The sequence below is a fragment of the Staurois parvus genome, unplaced genomic scaffold, assembly GCF_062004578.1.
Source record: "Staurois parvus isolate SC_StPar_1 unplaced genomic scaffold, SC_StPar_1.0 ptg000402l, whole genome shotgun sequence".
Classification (NCBI taxonomy): Eukaryota; Metazoa; Chordata; class Amphibia; order Anura; family Ranidae; genus Staurois; species Staurois parvus.
The window spans coordinates 214463-234371 of record NW_028318198.1 but is presented as its reverse complement, the minus strand read 5'-3'; the positions used below and the strand labels follow the sequence as shown (position 1 = coordinate 234371).

Sequence of the window (19909 nt, the reverse complement as noted above, 5' to 3'; positions counted from 1 at the left end):
ACACACACCCCGCCGCCAGAACACACCGGTCAGCTGTCAGCACCAAGGTGGATTTGATTTAAATCACTAGTCACATGCACATGCTCAGTTTGGTGTGTATTGATAGGGAGTTTTTTTTTTTCTTGGGAGAGTGCATGTGATCAGCACAGGGCCAATCAGCACTGTCCAGACAGAGGTCAGGGGTTTCTCATCTGGCCTAGAGTAAGAAAACTCCCTACAAAATTTTAACTAGTGTTCTGCTGAAGTCACAAGACTGCTCTAACTGCTGATGAAAAAAGTTGTTTAGCAGTTTATATTTAATAAAATAATTGCACTTCCATGTTGTGTGTACTGTGGGAGACCAGATATAGTGAATGCAGGGTCCTGGGTTTAGTAATACTTTAAAATAACTCTTTGGCACTCATTGCAGTCAGGATTTTATAGGCCTTTTGTCTCTGTTGATTCTTTCTTACATATGACTACATGGGAGCACAAATAGTCGATTTCTTGTACGTAGAATATTAACTACTCTTATTTTCTTCAATGAACAGAAATGGACAAAGACCGGACCTTGGAGGGACTGAAGAAAGATCTACGCTCTGTGCTGATTGCTTCCAAGGAAGGGCTGACCATCAAAGAACTTGAACATGATTACCGCATGTTGATTGGTCATTCTCTTCCAGCCATAGTCATGTCTCTGGACTATAGGTCAACCATGGAAATGGTTCATGATATGCCAGATGTGGTAACAGTTCGGTCTAAAGCTGATGGCACAGTAATATTGATTGGTATGTATAAGTCCATCAGGGTGGGGTCGGGCTGATTGTTTCACTGGAGAAATTAAAAGGCTTAAAGTGTAACTATAAGCAACATTTTTTTGTTTTATTTTGGATAGTGTGTGAGGAGATTAAACCTCCTGTCAGTTTTATTGCAGTTTCTCCCCCCCCCCTTCAGGACCTTCTCCCTCTCTCTATTTGTCCTGTTTACTGTCATCGGAAGTGAAAGAAAATAGAACATTTTGAGTTGACATCAGAATACTATTATGGGAAATCTTCCAACAGGGACACTAGTTCTGGTGACCATCCGGGACTCCTTCACTTTGTAGGGATTTTCTCTCACTTTCTGTCTATGGGACAGGTAGTGAAGGGAAATCTCAATGAGACATAGATGGCGAAACAAAACTGATGGGGGTAACCCTACCTTACTCTATCCAAAATAATAAAAAAGGTTTTGCCTTTAGTTACACTTTAACTGTAACTCTACATTGGGAATTAAAGATGATATTCTTAGTCTTACAGTACAGGACACACATGCTTTAGTCAATAATAATGGGTCATATACAACTACCTTCAGGTGATTAGATGCTGTAAAAAGAAGGCTCCCAGCAAGTCTCTGTTTTCTGCCATAGGTAGTAGACATAGAAGTTTATTTTCTGTTTGCACCATAGTGCTGTGGCTCATTTCTGCAGGTTTTGGATTTGTTGACTCCTTGGCTGAGCATTGGGGGGGGTCGTACCTGGAACTTGCTTGGAGAAGATGCAGGGCTGTCCTGTGCTGTGTTGGTCACTGCATCCTGCATGGGCTCTCGCTTTGGCATGTTGTGCCTCATGTTGAGTTAGGTGCAGGGTGCTTTACAGATACAGGGCTGCAGTCTGCTGGTTGGGGAGCCCGGTCCGTGAAGACCACTTCAGGGGTATGCCCAATCAAGTAGAACGAAGCCAGGATTGGACTTGTCCTTAACATCCTGCTTCTAGATAATCTGCTGCAGAGAATCTCAACTACATTCTTTCCCTGGGCCCAGTTTGTTGTTCTCCATTCCACTGGAGTCTAATGCAGCACTGGCTGAGACATTTTAAGTGTATGTCGGAGCCAGGAGCAGGAGCAGGAGCACTGGTTCAGGTGCACTTTTTTATTTACTTTGTGCAATTTTTCCTAGGTAGTAATTTCTACTGCCTTCCCCAGGCTGTCATAAGTCTCCATTGGTCTCTGATTCCCATGTTTACCCTGTATATGGCATGCGGTTTAGATACTAGTTCTGGCTCAACATTAAAGCAGAAATGCACTGTATCTCAGCACTACAAACCAAAAATGCTATTTAACCACTTGCCTACTGGGTACTTTTACCCACTTCGAGCCTGGGCCAATTTTCAGCTTTCAGCGCTCTCACGCTTTGAATGACAATTGTGCAGTCATGCCACATTGTACCCGTATGACATTTTTTAAATTTTTTTACACGAATCAAGCTTTCTTTTGGTGGTATTTACTCGCCACTGGCTGTTTTATTTTTTGCGCTATAAACAAAAATTTTTTTCTTTGTTTCTATTATAAAATTTTGCAAACAGGTCATTTTTCTCCTTCACTGATGTGCGTTGATGAGGTGGCACGTTTAGGCAACACTGATGGACACTGATAGGCTGTACTGTTGAGGTGGCACTGATGAGGCGGCACTTGCTGGGCATTGATAAGGCACTGATGATGCTGCACTGATATGCAGCAATGATGGGCACTGTTAGGCAGCACTGAGTGGCGGCACTGACTGACTGACAGTACTGCTGGGCGGCACTGCTGGGCAGCATTGATGAGTGGCACTGGTGGAAGGCATTGGTGGATGGCACTGCTGGACATTGGTGGGAGGCACTTCTGGGCACTGGTGGGTGGCACTGCTGGGCGTTACTGTTGGGCACTGATCATCAGTGCCAATCTGCTCTGTGACAATTTCCGGTTATCGGCAGTACTTTCCACACGCTGTAACAATGTGAGGAAAGTGCAGCCGATAACCGGCAACTGTATTTACTTGTTGATCTGCTGTGTCATTGGACACAGCTGATCATGTGGTAAAAGGCTGCTGTGATTGGCCTTTTACCTCATCACGTGATTAGCTGTGTCCGTAGGAGATCGCTGGGTGCACGCCGCTGGGGGCATGCGGGAGGGTGTGTTCTAGGAGGACGTCATATGACGCCCTCTCATAACTAGACAACTGCGCTGTAGCTGTTATTCGGCTATAGCGCAGTTGGAAAGGGGTTAATTCATTTTTACTAATCAAAGCAAACTCACCCATCCATGACTCTATGCTTTAATTTGATGGGAAATCACTTTGAGAAACACCCCAGCATTTCTGTCCATGGCCATCTTGAGCTAGGTTAGATAATTCATGTTGCATTTAATAGGAATCTATATGCCCTTAGCTCAGGCATGCAGGCAGGATGGGATATATGACATAATTTGCTCAGGCCTGGAAAGCAGGAAGTTACTGAAGAAATGTAAAGAAAAGGAATGGCAGCAACAGCCCACCACTGGATGTGGAGGAGTACTGTTTTCTGGAGGAACAAAGGATCGTGTAAGTATAGCTTTTCCTTGCGCCCTTGGCAAAATAAGCAGTTAACCCATGCATTGCAGACATAGCCCCACTGCATGTGGCTACATTTTGCCAAGCGTTCTGCTTTAAGCTCCTGCTAGTAAACATCATAGCAATCTGAGGACCCCTCTGGAGACTAAAGCTACCAGTTCAGGGGGTCTCACTGGTTTTCAAGCAGCCACCAGCTACAGGTTGGTTTTGAGTCCTGACCTTGAGTTGGCGGTGCCTCTGGTGCCTGTGGTGACCTAGTCACTGAATTCTGTTAGTACTTTGGCCTGTGGTGACACATAGAGACCATAATCTTGCTGCTCTGCAGTGCTTTGTGAGTACCTCTTGTTGGTATTGTCACACTGTTTTTATGTTTGTACAGTGGCACATGGTGTTGGTCATTAAACCTACTGCACTGCAGTGGGCTTTTGAGTAAACCTCGTTTGTAATGTTTCTGCAGAGGTTTCTGTGAATGCTTTCGGGTACTGTTTCACTCCATGCTTTTTTTTTTTTTTTTGTGGCCTATGATGATCTTGTCATGCTTGGCCATTACCCCTGATGCTTTGCTCAGGTTTGTGAAATGCAATTTGTCAACAATATTTTCAGTGGTCTGTGGTGATCTGATTACTTACAGCCATTGCCCCCACTGCTCTGCAGTAGTCTGTGGTTATTGTAGTTCCATCTCACTTGTACACCATTTGGACAGTGGCTTACCGTGTCTTAATCGTGTACAGATGTTAGTCCCTGCTGCTCTGCGAGTGACCTGGGTGGTTTGCTTTACAAGTATACTGTTTGCAAACTGGCCTATAGTGCACTTGTCAAGGATGGCCTTTAACTTCAACTGTTTTGTGGTGAGTCTGAGATTTCTTTGCTGATCATGTCTAACTAGCACACAGTCAGTGGCTCCCGGGGACCTAGCCCCGACGCCCATTGCCCCTCCTGTCTTACAGTGGGCCCTTGAGTGCCCCTTGTGGGTATGGATTTACTTGTATTATGTTGTTTGTTGAGCTAGGGTGCCTCAGCCACAAACTACCTTTATCTCCTCCCACTCTGCGGTTGGCCTGTACTCTACCATTCCTCGCTATTGGTGTGTTGGCCTGTGGTGACCTAGTAAACTTTTTGCCCCTCCTGTTTTACAGGCGGTGCATTAGTCACCCTTGACAGTACTATTTCAGTTTAATACTATTTGTATGTTGGCCTGAGTTGACCCTAGTCATGCCAGGCAGTTTGCGCTTTCCAATTAGTCCCTATGTCACCGTTGCTGTTATTGATTCACTTGGGCTGTTGTACAGCTTTTGGTGCCCTGGTCACGGGCAACCTTTGACCCTCCTTTGCATGAGGGCTTGGATGATCCGGTCTCACTTTGGTGATCTCTCTATTGTTCTGCAGCTGGGTTGTCGGTGTTGGTGTGGTCTTACGTTGTGCGTGTGTGTGTACAGTATTGTGCCGAAGTTTTAGACAGGTGCAAAAAATACTGTAAATTAAGAATGCTTTCAGAAATAGAATTGTTAATAGTTTATTTTTATCATTGAAGAAAATGGAAAGTAAATGAACAGAGGAGAAATCTATGCCAAAACGATATTTTGTGTGACCACCCTTTGCTGTGCACACAGTTTTTGAAGGAACTCTGCAGGTAGGTTGTTCCAAACATCTTGGAGAACTAACCACTGATCTTCTGTGGTTAGTTCTCCAAGATGTTTGGAAGAACTAACCACAGAAGATTCTAGTTCTTCTGTCTCTTCATGTAAGACAGACTGGCTGTTGAGATCAGGGCTTAGTGGGGGCGAAACCATCCAGGACTCCTTGTTCTTCTTTACACTGAAGATAGTTATTGATGACATTGACTGTATGTTTGGGGTCGTTGTCCTGCTGCAGAATAAATTTGCGGCCAGTCACACACCTCCCTGATGGTATGGCACGATGGATAAGTATCTGCCTGTATTTCTCAACATTAAGGAGACCATTGATCCTGACCAAATCTCCAAATCCATCTGCAGAAATGCAGCCCCAAACTTGCAGGGAACATCCACCATGCTTCTCTGTTGCCTGCAGATACTCATTAACCACTTGCTGACCGCAGATAGCCGAATGACGGCTACACTGTGGCCGGCCAGTTGTGGGAGGACGTCATATGACAGGGGTGTGCACCCGGCGATCTCCGTGATTCCTGTGTCCTATGGACACAGTTAATCACGTGATGTGATAAAAGGCCAATCACAGCGGCCTTTTACCACATGATCAGCTGTGTCCACTGACAAAGCAGATCACCAGTAAATGCAGTTGCCAGTTATCGGCTGCACTTTCCTCATGCTGTCACAGCGTGAGGAAAGTACTGCCGATAACCGGCAATTGTCAGAGGACGGATCGACACCGATGATCAGTGCCCAGCAGTGCCACCTATCAGTGCCCATTGTTGCATATCGGTGCCAGCTCATCAGTGCCGCCTATCCGTATCACCTCATCAGTGCTGCCTATCAGTGCCCGTCAGTGCTGCCTATCGATGCAGCCTCATCAAAGCACATCAGTGAAGGAGAAATTTTATAGTAAAAATAAAGAAAAACTCTAATTTTTTTTTCAACATTTTTGCTTTTTTTTTGTTTATAGCGCATAAAATAAAACACCCAGCAGCGAGTACATACCACCAAAAAAAGGCTCTATTTGTGTGAAAAAAATGATAAAAATTTCATAAGGGTACAATAGTGCATGACCGCGCAATTGTCATTCAAATTGCGACAGCACTGAAAGCTGAAAATTGGTCTGGGCAGGAAGGGGGTATAAGTGCCCGGGAGGCAAGTGGTTAAACAAAAACTGCTTGCAGTATTGGACTGATGTTGCAGCAGGTAGGTAAGTGTGTACAGTGATTTTTGCGAACTCCAAGTGGGCCTTCCATGTGTTAGGAGAGGCTTCCATCTAGCCACTCGGCTATATAAAGCTCAGATCAGTGGAGGGCTGCAGTGATGGTTGACCTTCTGGAACATTGTTCCATCTCCACGCAGTATCTCTGGTGCTCAGTCAGAGTGACCATCGGGTTCTTGGTCTCTCTTACCAAGGCCCTACTTCCCCAGTTTGGCTGGGTGACCAACTCTTGGAAGACTCCTGTTTGTTCCAAACTTCTTCCATTTGAGAATTATGGAAGCCACTGTGCTCTTGGGAACCTTCAGTGCAGCAGAATTTTTTTTGTAGCCTTACCCAGATCTGTGCCTTTCAATAATCCTATCTCAGAGCTCTACAGGCAGTTCCTTTGACCTCATTGCTTTTGCTCTGATACAGTATGCATTGTCAGCTGTGAGGCCTTTTATAGAGCGGAATGTGCCTTTCCAAATCATGTCCAATCAATTTAGTTTACCAGAGATGGGCTCCATTCAAGGTGTAGAATCATCTTGGCAACAATTAAGAAAAACTGGAGGCACCTGAACTAAATTGTTGCAAAGCGTCTGAATACTTTTGCCAGTGTGATATTTCAGTTTTTTCCAGTGTGTGGAACAGCCCACACACTGGTCGTACATTTCCCACATAAGACAATAATATCCTCATTTGCACATGGATACAGTAAGGTCACAGTCAGAAACGGTAGCAAAGCGGTATTCCATTGTATCCCTGGTATCATAGTGCAATAAAACATATTGCAATCGTAGTACCTTTCTAACCTAGGTTGCCTATTCCTATATTGGGGTAAAATGTACAACAAGCAATTGTAACATAACTCAATATAGTACAGTTTGGTAACACACATCAAGCCTTGCTCATATGTAAGTTTATGCTCGCCGAACCATTACGGTTGTTGTTTTTTTAACAGACTAAAGCTTTTCTTTTAAATCCATTTTGCTTTTTTGTTTTTTTCAAGGTGTGGTTAATGAAGAAACGAAGGGTGTAGCAGAACTGGTATCCAAACAGAAGACCAGTAGAAGAACTATAAATAAGCGACGTTTAACAAAGCCTCGTTACCATGTGGACCTGGTGAGACGCGGAAGAATATCTCCTGTTCTTCCAGCATCACTAAAGAGTGACCTACGAGATCTGCTCTCTATCTCTCCGTTGCTGGTTTCCCAGCTAGAACTTGCCTTCTATAACCGTTTTGGGCGCAGTTTTCAGTATACTCGCTATGGGTTCTACTCATTATTAGAAGTCCTAGAATCTGTGTCAGATATGGTGAAAGTGACGCAAACTAGAGCTGGGTCATTGCTAGTGCTGAAGACTCCATATAATAATGAAACATGTACTGGTGAGATAAACACAACTTTTTTTATCTGTTACCTTTGTTTCTTTATATTTATTTATGCACTTATGTTAAATTTCACTAATATTGTATTTGATTTCTTTATTTGTGCATTGCAGTCTAAACAATGCATTTGCATGCCTATGTTTCAGGTTTATTTGCAAAACCAGTTATAAATTGGTCATATAATCAAGCACCATACTTCAAAAAGAAGATATCAAATAAAAATTCTTTGCAACCAGCATCTTCTGCTTTTGTGCTATCCACTGGTTCCACGCCAGCATCTTCTGCAACTGCACAGTCCACTGGTACTATACCATCGCCTTCTGCAACTGCACAGTCCATTGGCATCACGCCAACACTTTCTGCAACTGCACCATCCACTGGCCCTACGCCAGCACATTCTGAGACTGCACCCTCAACTGGCCCCACACCTCCATCTTCTGTAACTGAACCATCCACTGGCCCCATGCCAGCACTTTCTGCAAATGCGCCACCCACTGGCCCTACACCAGCACCTCCTGAAAATGCACAGTCTACTGTCTCCACACCAGCACCTCCTGAAAATGCACAGTCCACTGGCCCCAGACCATCACCTTCTGCAACATTACTGTCCAGTGGCCTCAGACCATCACCTTCTCCGATTGCAATGTCCACTGGTCCCACAGTTCTGGATAAGTTGTTTAAGGCAGCTGAGGCTCAGTATTATGCCAGCAAATATTCTCTTAAAAATGACAACAAAGCGTATTTAAACTGTGAAACTGGAGATGCAACTGTAAACTTTAACAATGTAGAAATCACTAAGACTCCATCAAGCTCTTTGCTTCCAGCTATAATTCAGGACACTAGTAACAATTTACTTGCTCAGCCACCACCAACTGTAGAAACTTTCACTGCTGAGCTTAAAAGTTTAGCTATTGAAGACTTGAAAGTCGATCTAGTGGAATCTAGTATGGATTGTAACCTCCAGGAGCTGGAAGAAGAGGTATGTTTTAAAGGTTTTTCTTTTCTCCAATATTCACTGCACCTTCTGGCTTCTTTCCTTTATTTCTTGTTACTTTCAACTAGTTGCATCTTGCCTACTCATTAAAGTGGTAGTAAAACACAAAAAAAAATGGTCCCTGCCGGATAATGTAATAATGTGGTATTATGCACCACATACTAGCACATTATGACATACTTACCTTGCAATGATGCCCTCCTGCGGCACACAGTCACTGCTAACAGGGCTTTCATCTTTACCCAGTCTTCCTTCTAGGTTCGTGGGCTCCAGCCGTTTGAAGGGTTGTGGGGAAGAGGCCCCTGTCCCCTTCAACATGGGGACAAGGTGCCTTGGGGGGAGCCCCCCTGCCCCAAAGCACCCCCTCATGTTGAGAGCATGTGCCCAGGTATGGTTCAGGAGGGGGGGTGCTCGCTCGCCGCCGACCCCCCCCTTTACTGACCTGCCGGGCTGCATACTCAGATAAGGGTCTGGTATGGCTTTTGGGGGGGGACCCCACACCATTTTTTGTTTTAATTTTGGCGTTGGAATTCCTCTCAAAATCCATTCCAGACCCGAAGGGCTTAGTATGGATGGGAGGGGGGACCCCACGCCGTTTTTTTTATTTATTATGGTGCCAGTTTTTAAATGTAATTACCGTTCTTTTTTTTTTTTCTTCACTATAGCTCAGAGATTCATCTGTCACTTCGCCCCAGCTAAAAGTGAAAGTTTCTTTCAAGTTTATTTTCCCATGTTAAAAGAAACAATGTTTCCTTTTAGTTTCTTAAAAGAAACAAAGCTTCATTTAACTCCAGGGAAAGTGAAAGCTCTGTGAGCTATAGTGCAGAAAAAAAAAACCCGACAATTGCATTTAAATATCGGCACCATCCTACACTTCGTATTGCTCAAAAAATTGGTAAAAAAATCGTAAACCGAGGCATTATTTTCAATGGATTTTCATTTGTTAACCAAGGCGTTTGTAAACTGAGGCACACCTGTATACTCAGTTGGACATAATATCATGAAAAAGAAAAAGACAGGTTCTCCATAGTGTAATCCAGATTAAAAAAACTTTAAAGTGGTAAATGCACTTACAGTGCCTTGAAAAAGTATACTCCTTGAAATTTTCCACATTTTGTCATGTTACAACCAAAAACATAAATGTATTTTATTGGGATTTTATGTGATAGACCAACACAAAGTGGCACATTGTTGTGAAGTGGAAGGAAAATGATCAATGGTTTTCAAAATTTTTTACAAGTAAATATCTGAAACGTGTGGCATGCAAAATGTGGAAAATTTCAAGGGGTATGAATACTCTTTCAAGGCACTGTACGTGATGCTTTAAAAGCGTTTACAGGTTACCAGTTTATTGTTACACAGGAGATCTTATTGCTCTCACTCTAACATTTGCAGCGATACCTCACATGTATGGTGTGAACACAGTTAACGTATGCATGACCTATGTATGCATTTGTTTTTGTGCATAAGCAAGGGGGACTGGGGCGCTTTAATTTTTTAAATGTTATTTAAAAATTTTTTTTTTTACATTTGTCTTTTAAATTATTTTTTTAAACAATTTTATTGCAAGGGATGAATGCTTTTAATTTATACAGCATCGCGGGCTGAAAGGACTGATACTGGGGTTATGGCTGCAGCCACATTCCTGATATAACCATTGAAACTCAAGGACATACACGAACGTCCTTGGGTGACAAGTGGTTAAAACCGAACCACACATGCCCCACATCGCTCTTCTTAATGCTCCGGTGGATGGTATCCCTTGCCACCTTCAATGTTTGATTCTTTTTACCTTACTGGGGACTAAAATGACAATTGCTAAATCCTGGAAGCAACCATCCATCATGTCTCTGGCCCTGGCAAAGAAAAAAGTCACGTGGATTATGTTGTATGAGAATATTGTCAGTGTTATACAAGATATGGTTAAAAATTTTTGAAAAGAACTGGAAACTGTGGGCTAACTATACATACGCATGTCTCATTTGTACCTTAATGCATTTTTCATGACTATGCGGTATGAGTGTCTCCTTAAGGCTCGATGCACACAGGTTTTTTTTTTTAAGCTCCTAGAAGCTGTTACCAACATTTATTTTTCTGCTCCTAGAAGCTAAATAGTGTTCTCATATGTGTCCATGAACACTTTTTTAGGCTTGTAGCATTTTTCAAGCTTCAGCATTTAGGAGCAGAAAAAAAATTTGTTTTTATAGAGTTTTTGGGAAAATTTTTCTGGAAGAAAAAAAATGCTGAATGCTCGTAAAGGCCACAAAAACTCTTAACAGCTTTTTTTCTTGATTTGTTTTTTTCTTTACATGTACTGTAAAAACCCTCCTAAACACTACTAAAACGCTACTACACTATTCTCTGCATTTTCATCTGGCTTTTTTTTCTAGCGTTTTTGAGCTTATAAAAAATGCTAGTGAGCATGGGGCCTTAGTCTGTGACCGGATCTTTCCTTTTCTCCTCCTTTTTCTCCCCTTCCTTTCTGTGTCTCTCAGACCATCCTGGCACTCTGGATCTTTGAATGTTCTTTAGGCTGGCTCTTGCCGGATGTATGGTCTCTCACAATTGTGAATTTGTCTGATCCTTGCTCTGGGAAGCGAGTTTATTGCATGTTTCGAGATAGATATTGGCTCACCATTCCAGAATAACTTCATATTGTATTCTGTTATTTTCGACTTTATAGACTGGGAGCTGTTTACCCTCTTTCCCATTCTTTTTATATATTTGATATGGATAATTAATGGCATTTTGTTTTAACATTTGCTTTGTCTTTTCTAACAGCTTGACAGGAATTTGAAACTGTGTTTATCGCAGAAGACAGCAGGCACTGTCATCAGCCCTGAGCTGCGACAAGAAATAAATACTGTAAGTTAATAGAAAAAAATGCATATTCACTTACATAGGTAAAGTCTGTCACATTCAGTCCATATATCAGTGTATGCGTAATCTTGTTTTGTAAGTTTATACATATCCCTTTAGATTGTGCTCATTAAAGAATATATTTCACTTAAAGGATAAGTTCACCTCTGGGAACATGCTACAGGTTCCACCTGTTTTTAGGGTGGAACATGTAACATGTTTCCGATCTTGTAGCTGCCACCTGCTGTCCCCCTCCCTGTGAAAGAAGTACGGGGGGGAAGTTCGCCGTACTAGCTGTCCGTTTTTAAAAACAGTGTGGCTGCACCCACACAGCCACGTCATTCATTCACAGTATCCTGTAGCGGCTGTCGGTTTGTAGTCCTCAATGAACTATCACAGCACTGTGAGTGCTGTGGTAGTTCATTGAGTCTTCCTGTCAGAAGTATCGACTTTCCCGTACTAGATGATACACTAACAGTCTGCAGGAGACCTGCATGGCATCAGCAATCTGCTGATCGCTGGTGCAGTGCTTTAGAGGCTCCTAACACACAAAATAATAAATGTACTTTTTTTTTTTACCTGGAAAAAAAATGTGCATTTTGTTATTTTTGTGGAAAGGTGAACTTATCTTTTAATCTTTCCTCATAGCTGAGGTACTCCAACGCCCATATCAATTTTGTTGCCACTCACTGGACTCTTTCTAGTTCTAGGACATCCTTTTTGTTGATTGGTTACCAAAATTGAAGTGCATCCTCACAATGAGGCCAAACCAGCGTTTTGTGAATTTTTGTTATCCTAGAAGTAGCTGGCAAGTCCTTGGAGCTACAATTACTATTGCTGTGTGATTCTTTTTTTTACCTTGAGCTTGTGTGCAACAATAGTAAAAAAGGTGATTGAAAATTAACCATAAGTTTTTGTTTTTTTTTCTTTCTCGTACATCACGGGACACAGAGCAGGCCATAATTATGGGTTATTTACCACCTAAAGGTGAATGGACACTGGCTGACCAATCAAACAGGAACGCCTTCCTCTTATAACCCTTCCTACACAGGAAGTACTCAACCTGTAAGGTGGAACGATTCTACTGAGAGTCAAGGATCTCAATCGGATCCATTCAAAAAGCTGTTAGCCAAAATGGGTGGTACCCGAGCCTTACTGAATAAGGAGAAGAATCCTCAGGGTTTTGACTGTACGGCGCTGTACCCTGCTTTTTCGGAATCCTGTGCAGTTTGATCTGACCAAGGCACCTCCGGCGGGGTGCTATACAGGTCCAAAGCAGTGGCCCCCATTTTTAAAAGGGGGACCGGGTCTTTGAAGGTCTTCAGGACAAAGCCTTTGTTATTTTTGAAGGTTGGTCCCTGATTATGAGTTCGGGGCCTGCGACGGGATGGGTAAGTGTTAAAATAAATAATAATAATAAAAAAAATGTGTGTGTGTATACAGTGACGGAAATAAGTATTTGATCCCCTGCTGATTTTGAATGTTTGCCCACTCACAAAGAAGTGATCAGTCTAAAAATTAAATTCCCAGGCCATCAGGCTGGGAAGCGGGCGCCGAGTCGCCTGGCACTACAGCGGGCACTGAGTCGTCTGGCTCGACAGTGGGCAACGAGTCATCTGGAACGACAGCGGGCACCGGGTCACCAAGCTCGACAGCGGGCACCGAGTCGCCTGGCTCGACAGCGGGCACCGAGTCGCCTGGCTCGACAGCGGGCACCGAGTCGCCTGGCTCGACAGCGGGCACCGAGTCTCCTGGCTCGACAGCGGGCACCGAGTCGCCTGGCTCGACAGCGGGCACCGGGTCACCAAGCTTGACAGCAGGCACCGAGTCATCTGGCAGGACAGCGGGCCCCGAGTCATCTGGCAGGACAGCGGGCACCGAGTCACCAAGCTCGACAGCGGGCACCGAGTCGTCTGGCTTGACAGCGGGCACCGAGTCGTCTGGCTTGACAGCGGGCACCGACTCGTCTGGCTTGACAGCGGGCACCGACTCGTCTGGCTTGACAGCGGGCACCCAGTCGTCTGGCACGACAGCGGGCACCCAGTCGTCTGGCACGACAGCGGGCACCGAGTCGTCTGGCACGACAGCGGGCACCGAGTCATCTGGCACGACAGCGGGCACCGGGTCACCAAGCTTGCCAGCGGGCACCGAGTCGTCTGGCTCGACAGCAGGCACCGAGTCGTCTGCCTCGACAGCGGGCACCGCGTCGTCTGCCTCGACAGCGGGCACCGCGTCGTCTGCCTCGACAGCGGGCACCGCGTCGTCTGCCTCGACAGCGGGCACCGCGTCGTCTGCCTCGACAGCGGGCACCGCGTCGTCTGCCTCGACAGCGGGCACCGCGTCGTCTGGCTCGACAGCGGGCACCGAGTCGTCTGGCACGACAGCGGGCACCGAGTCGTCTGGCACGACAGCGGGCACCGAGTCATCTGGCACGACAGCGGGCACCGGGTCACCAAGCTTGACAGCAGGCACCGAGTCATCTGGCAGGACAGCGGGCACCAAGTCACCAAGCTCGACAGCGGGCACCGAGTCGTCTGGCAGGACAGCGGGCACCAAGTCACCAAGCTCGACAGCGGGCACCGAGTCGTCTGGCTCGACAGCGGGCACCGAGTCGTCTGGCTCGACAGCGGGTACCGAGTCGTCTGGCTCGACAGCGGGCACCGAGTCGTCTGGCACGACAGCGGGCACCGAGTCGTCTGGCACGACAGCGGGCACCGGGTCATCACGCTTGACAGCAGGCACCGAGTCATCTGGCAGGACAGCGGGCACCGAGTCATCTGGCAGGACAGCGGGCACCGAGTCATCTGGCAAGACAGCGGGCACCGAGTCATCTGGCAAGACAGCGGGCACCGAGTCACCAAGCTCGACAGCGGGCGCCGAGTCGTCTGGCACTACAGCGGACACCGAGTCGTCTGGCACTACAGCGGACACCGAGTCGTCTGGCACTACAGCGGACACCGAGTCGTCTGGCACTACAGCGGACACCGAGTCGTCTGGCACTACAGCGGACACCGAGTCGTCTGGCACTACAGCGGACACCGAGTCGTCTGGCACTACAGCGGACACCGAGTCGTCTGGCACTACAGCGGACACCGAGTCGTCTGGCACTACAGCGGACACCGAGTCGTCTGGCACTACAGCGGACACCGAGTCGTCTGGCACTACAGCGGACACCGAGTCGTCTGGCACTACAGCGGACACCGAGTCGTCTGGCACTACAGCGGACACCGAGTCGTCTGGCACTACAGCGGACACCGAGTCGTCTGGCACTACAGCGGACACCGAGTCGTCTGGCACTACAGCGGACACCGAGTCGTCTGGCACTACAGCGGACACCGAGTCGTCTGGCACTACAGCGGACACCGAGTCGTCTGGCACTACAGCGGACACCGAGTCGTCTGGCACTACAGCGGACACCGAGTCGTCTGGCAGGACAGCGGGCACATAGTCATCTGGCAGGACAGCGGGCACCAAGTCACCAAGCTCGACAGCGGGCGCCGAGTTGTCTGGCACTACAGCGGGCACCGAGTCGTCTGGCTCGACAGCGGGCATCAAGGCACCAGGCCGGACCACGGGCATCGGGGCACCAGGCCAGACCACGGGCACCAGGGGATCGGGTCATCAGGCTGGATCGGGTCATCAGGCTGGATCGGGTCATCAGGCTGGATCGGGTCATCAGGCTTGGATCGGGCCATCAGGCTGGGTAGCGTACACCAGGTCATCAAGCTGGATAGGATCATCAGGCTGGATAGGATCATCAGGCTGGATAGGATCATCAGGCTGGATCGGGTCATCAGGCTGGATCGGGTCATCAGGCTGGGTAGCGTACACTGGGTCATCAGGCATCAGGCTGAACAACGGAAGGCGGGTCCTCAGACAGCAGGCTGACCGGTTTGGATACTGGTAGGATGGTACTGGTTGGAAAGAATTTTCGCTTCTTCTTGGGTTTAGTTACTGGGGCACTGCAAGTAAATGCAGGTCTGTAAATGGATGGAGTAGCTGGAGACAGAGAAGAGCTGGTGTCTTTTATACAGGTAACACAATTAGATTAGCACTCCCTTTAAAAGACTGCTTCTGATCTCAGCTTGTTACCTGTATGAAAGACACCTGGTAGCCAGAAATCCTGCTGAATGATAGGGGATCAAATATTCTGTCTCTCAGTGTTACAATACACCTACCATTCGATTTTTAGACTGATCATTTCTTTGTGACTGGGCAAACATTCAAAATCCGCAGGGGATCAAATACCTATTTCCTTCACTGTAAGTACCCCAAGTCTTTTTCCTCTGAAGTGCTGGCCAACACCGTACCCCCAATGTTGTACTCTCTCAAGGGATTCTTTTTCCCTAGGTGCATTATTTTACATTTAGAAACATTGAACTGCAATTTCCACTTTTTTGACCAATCTTCCAGCAATGCCAAATCATGTTCCATGTTACAGACACCTCCAAGGATTAAAAACACCTTTGTGTCATCAGCAAAAAGACATACCCAACAAACCTTTAGTTATATCACTTACATATAGATTAAATAGAACAGGACCCACTACAGAGCCTTGCGGTATGCCACTAGTGACTGATCTCTGTTCCAAATGAACCCCATTTACAACCACACTCTGGTATCTATCCTTTAGCCAGCTGCATATCCACTGAACCTCCCAAGGGCTAAGTCCTAGCTTGCACAACTTTTGTATTAGATCATTATGTGGAACTGTATCAAATGCCTTACTTAAATCAAGATATGCCATATCCACAGCACCACCTTGGTCAAAAACATTGGTAATATAGTCAAAAAATCCAATCAGATTGGTCGGACATGATCTGCCCTCAGTAAAGCCATGCTGCTTTGGATCCAGCAACTTGTGTGTTTTTAAGTGATCAATGATCCTTCTTTTCAGGAGTGATTCCTTTAACTAGACCACAACCGATGTTAAACTAACTGGCCTGTAATTGCCAGCTTCTACCTTGCTGCCCTTCTTGCGGATACGTAGAATATTTGCTGTCCGCCAGTTATGGGGAACTTCTGTTAGAAGAGATTGATTAAATAGATAAGATAATGGTCCAACAACTATACCTCGAAGTTCTCTTAGAACTCTGGGATGAATATCATCAGGGCTCATTGCTTTCTTAATCTTTAACCAAGCCAGTTCCTCTGCTACCTCTGTCTCCGGAAATCCTAAACATGAACCATCACTACTAGAACCAATATACAGTGAGGAAGAGAAGTATTTGAACACCCTGCGATTTTGCAAGTTCTCCCACTTAGAAATCATGGAGGGGTCTGAAATTCACATTGTAGGTGCATTACCACTCTGTGATTTCCTGAATTTTTTTTTTTAAATTCTGTCTCTCATTGTATGATTTTTAAAGAATTTATTTGTCTTGCACTGCTGAACATAAGTATTTGAACACCTAAGAAACCGCAAGAATTCTGGCTCTCAAAGACCTTTTACTGTGCCTTTTAATAAGTCCACCTCTACTCCACTCATTAATCTAACTTAGTAGCACCTGTCTGAGCTCTTTAAAGACACCTGTCCACCCCACAGTCAGTCAGTCAGACGCCAACTACTACCATGGGCAAGACCGAAGAGCTGTCAAGACACCAGAGACAAAATTGTGGACCTCCACAAGGCTGGAAAGGGCTACGGGGCAATTGCCAAGCAGCTTGGTGAAAATAGATCAACTGTTGTAGCAATTGTTAGAAAATGGAAGAGGCTAAAGACGACTGTCAGTCTCCCTCGGACTGGGGCTCCATGCAAGATCTCACCTCGTGGGGTATCACTGATGATAAGAAAGGTGAGGAATCAGCCCAGAACTACAAGGAGGAGCTGGTCAATGACATGAAGAGAGCTGGGACCACAGTTTCAAAGGTCACTGTCGGTAGAACACTACGCCGTCATGGTTTCAAATCATGCATTGCACGGAAGGTTCCCCTGCTCAAGTCATCACATGTCCAGGCCCGTCTGAAGTTTGCCAATGACCATCTGAATGATCCAGAGGAGGCATGGGAGAAAGTCATGTGGTCAGATGAGACCAAAGTATAACTTTCTGGTCTAAACTTCACTCGTTGTGTTTGGAGGAAAAAGGCTGAGTTGCATCCCAAGAACACCATCCCTACTGTGAAGCATGGGGGTGGTAACATGCTTTGGGGGTGCTTTTCTGCGAAGGGGACAGTACGACTGCACTGTATTAAGGAGAGGATGAATGGGGCCATTTATTGTGAGATTTTGAGAAACAACCTCCTTCCCTCAGTCAGAGCGTTGAAGATGGGTCGTGGCTGGGTCTTCCAACATGACAACGACCTGAAGCACACAGCCAGGATAACCAAGGAATGGCTCTGCAAGAAGCATATCAAGGTTCTAGAGTGGTCTAGCCAGTCTCCAGACCTAAATCCAATAGAACATCTTTGGAGGGAGCAGAAACTCCGTGTTGCTCAGCGACAGCCCCGAAACCTGACAGATCTAGAGGAGATCTGTGTGGAGGAGTGGGCCAAAATCCCTGTTGCAGTGTGTGCAAACCTGGTCAAGAACTACAGGAAACGTTTGACCTCTGTAATTGAAAACAAAGGCTTCTGTACCAAATATTAACACTGATTTTCTCAGGTGTTCAAATACTTATGTTCAGCAGTGCAAGACAAATTCTTTAAAAATCATACAATGTAATTTCCTGAAATTTTTTTATTAATTTCTGTCTCTCAGAGTGGGAATCCACCTACAATGTGAATTTCAGACCCCTCCATGATTTTTAAGTGGGAGAACTTGCAAAATCGCAGATTGCTCAAATACTTCTGTTCCTCACTGTAATTTCCCAACTTATTATTGTTAGTATAATTTATTTCTGAGAAGTCTGAATAAAAGTAATTGTTTAAGTGGTTTTTCTACATGCAGGTCTCCCTTAACATAAGTGTTGTGCCCAGTTTTCACTTTAGTGATCCCATTGTATTTTTTCTTTCTATCAGTAATGTAGCTAAAAAAGGTTTCATCTCCTTTCTTAATAGATTTAGCATTTTCCTCCACTGTCTGTGCTTTGGCAGCACTGATGGTTTGTCCTTTCGGTATATCTATTTTTGTACTCTTTTCTGCCAGCTACACCTCCTTGTTTCCTTGAATTTCCTATATGCTGTTTATTTTTCCATTACTTGTCTCTTTGGTGAACATACTGTTTTTTTTCTTCCATTTTATTCTTACTAACTTGTCTGTCATATAATTTAGTTGCCTCCAGGATGGCAGAGTTTAAAAGTGCCCACTGATTACTTACTCCTGTTGTTTTACTTTCAACTAATTTTTCAGCAAAATTTGTCTTTTCTAGAAATCTAGAACTTTTTGTTTTGTACATGATTTTTCAGTTCTTATTTTAATGTCAAACAAAAGACACTGGTGATCACTAGAACCCAAATTTTCTCCCACCTCATCCTTAGACAGTCGATCCCCATTTGTCAGTACTTGGTCTAGAATATGATCGCCTCGGGTTGGACTTTTTACTAACTGTTTTAGAGAAAGCCCATTCAGTGCTTCCATTACATCCCTGCTCCTGCTTGTAATAGCAGTTTGAGAATTCCAGTTAATGTGAGGCATGTTGAAGTCGCCCATAATCAAAACCTCACCCTTCATTGCCATTTGAGTTATCTCGTCAATCAACAAGTTATAATCTTCAGTCTGTCCTGGGGGTCTGTATGTTACACCAATTCTAAGAGAAGATCCCTCTGGTTGGAAGGCAGACCCAGAGGGTTCCGAGTATCTCATTTGTTTTGTGAACTAATGTTAGCCTTATGCTATTTTTGACATATATGGCAACTCCGCCTCCCCTCTTCCCTACTCTGTCTTTCCTGTATGGTATATACCAGGGGTCTGCAACTTTTAAGACATAAAGAGCCACTTGGACCCGTTTCCGAAGGGAAAAAAAAGACTGGGAGCCGCAAAACCATTGCAACATTTAAAACAAATCCGACACTGCATATATTGTTTCTTACCTTAATGCTATATACAGGATCGTGCAGTTAGCTTCATCCCCCATATAGTAATTCATCCCCCATAGTAATTCATCCCCCATAGTAATTCATCCCCCATATAGTAATTCATCCCCCATATAGTAATTCATCCCCCCTATAGTAATTCATCCCCCATAGTAATTCATCCCCCCTATAGTAATTCATCCCCCCTATAGTAATTCATCCCCCCTATAGTAATTCATCAACCATAGTAATTCATCCCCCATAGTAATTCATCCCCCATATAGTATTCATCCCCCATATAGTAATTCATCCTCCATAGTAATTCATCCCCCATAGTAATTCATCCCCCATATAGTAATTCATCCCCCATAGTAATTAATCCTCCATATAATAATTCATCCCCCCTATAGTAATTAATTCCCCATATTTTCTCAATTCACTTACCTTTGCTCCGCGCGTTCCTCTCGCTGTGTTCCCGCGCTGTGTTCCGGTCTTCAGGGTGGACTGTGAGAGGAGTTCGTCACGCTGCCCCGCCTACATCCTGGCTGCCCCGCCTACATCCT

General features: G+C 45.2%; 1 protein-coding gene across 1 annotated transcript in view; it reads left to right on the top strand.

The window, feature by feature from the left end:
* Positions 1 to 532: 532 nt before the first annotated feature.
* TDRD5 (tudor domain containing 5) overlaps positions 533 to 19909 on the top strand; it is a 189947-nt gene continuing 170570 nt past the window's right edge. The window contains exons 1-4 of the mRNA XM_089686565.1: positions 533 to 767; positions 7166 to 7543; positions 7690 to 8522; positions 11319 to 11402. Coding sequence (XP_089542691.1) covers positions 533 to 767; positions 7166 to 7543; positions 7690 to 8522; positions 11319 to 11402 — 1530 coding nt within the window. The remainder of the gene's footprint in view (positions 768 to 7165; positions 7544 to 7689; positions 8523 to 11318; positions 11403 to 19909) is intronic.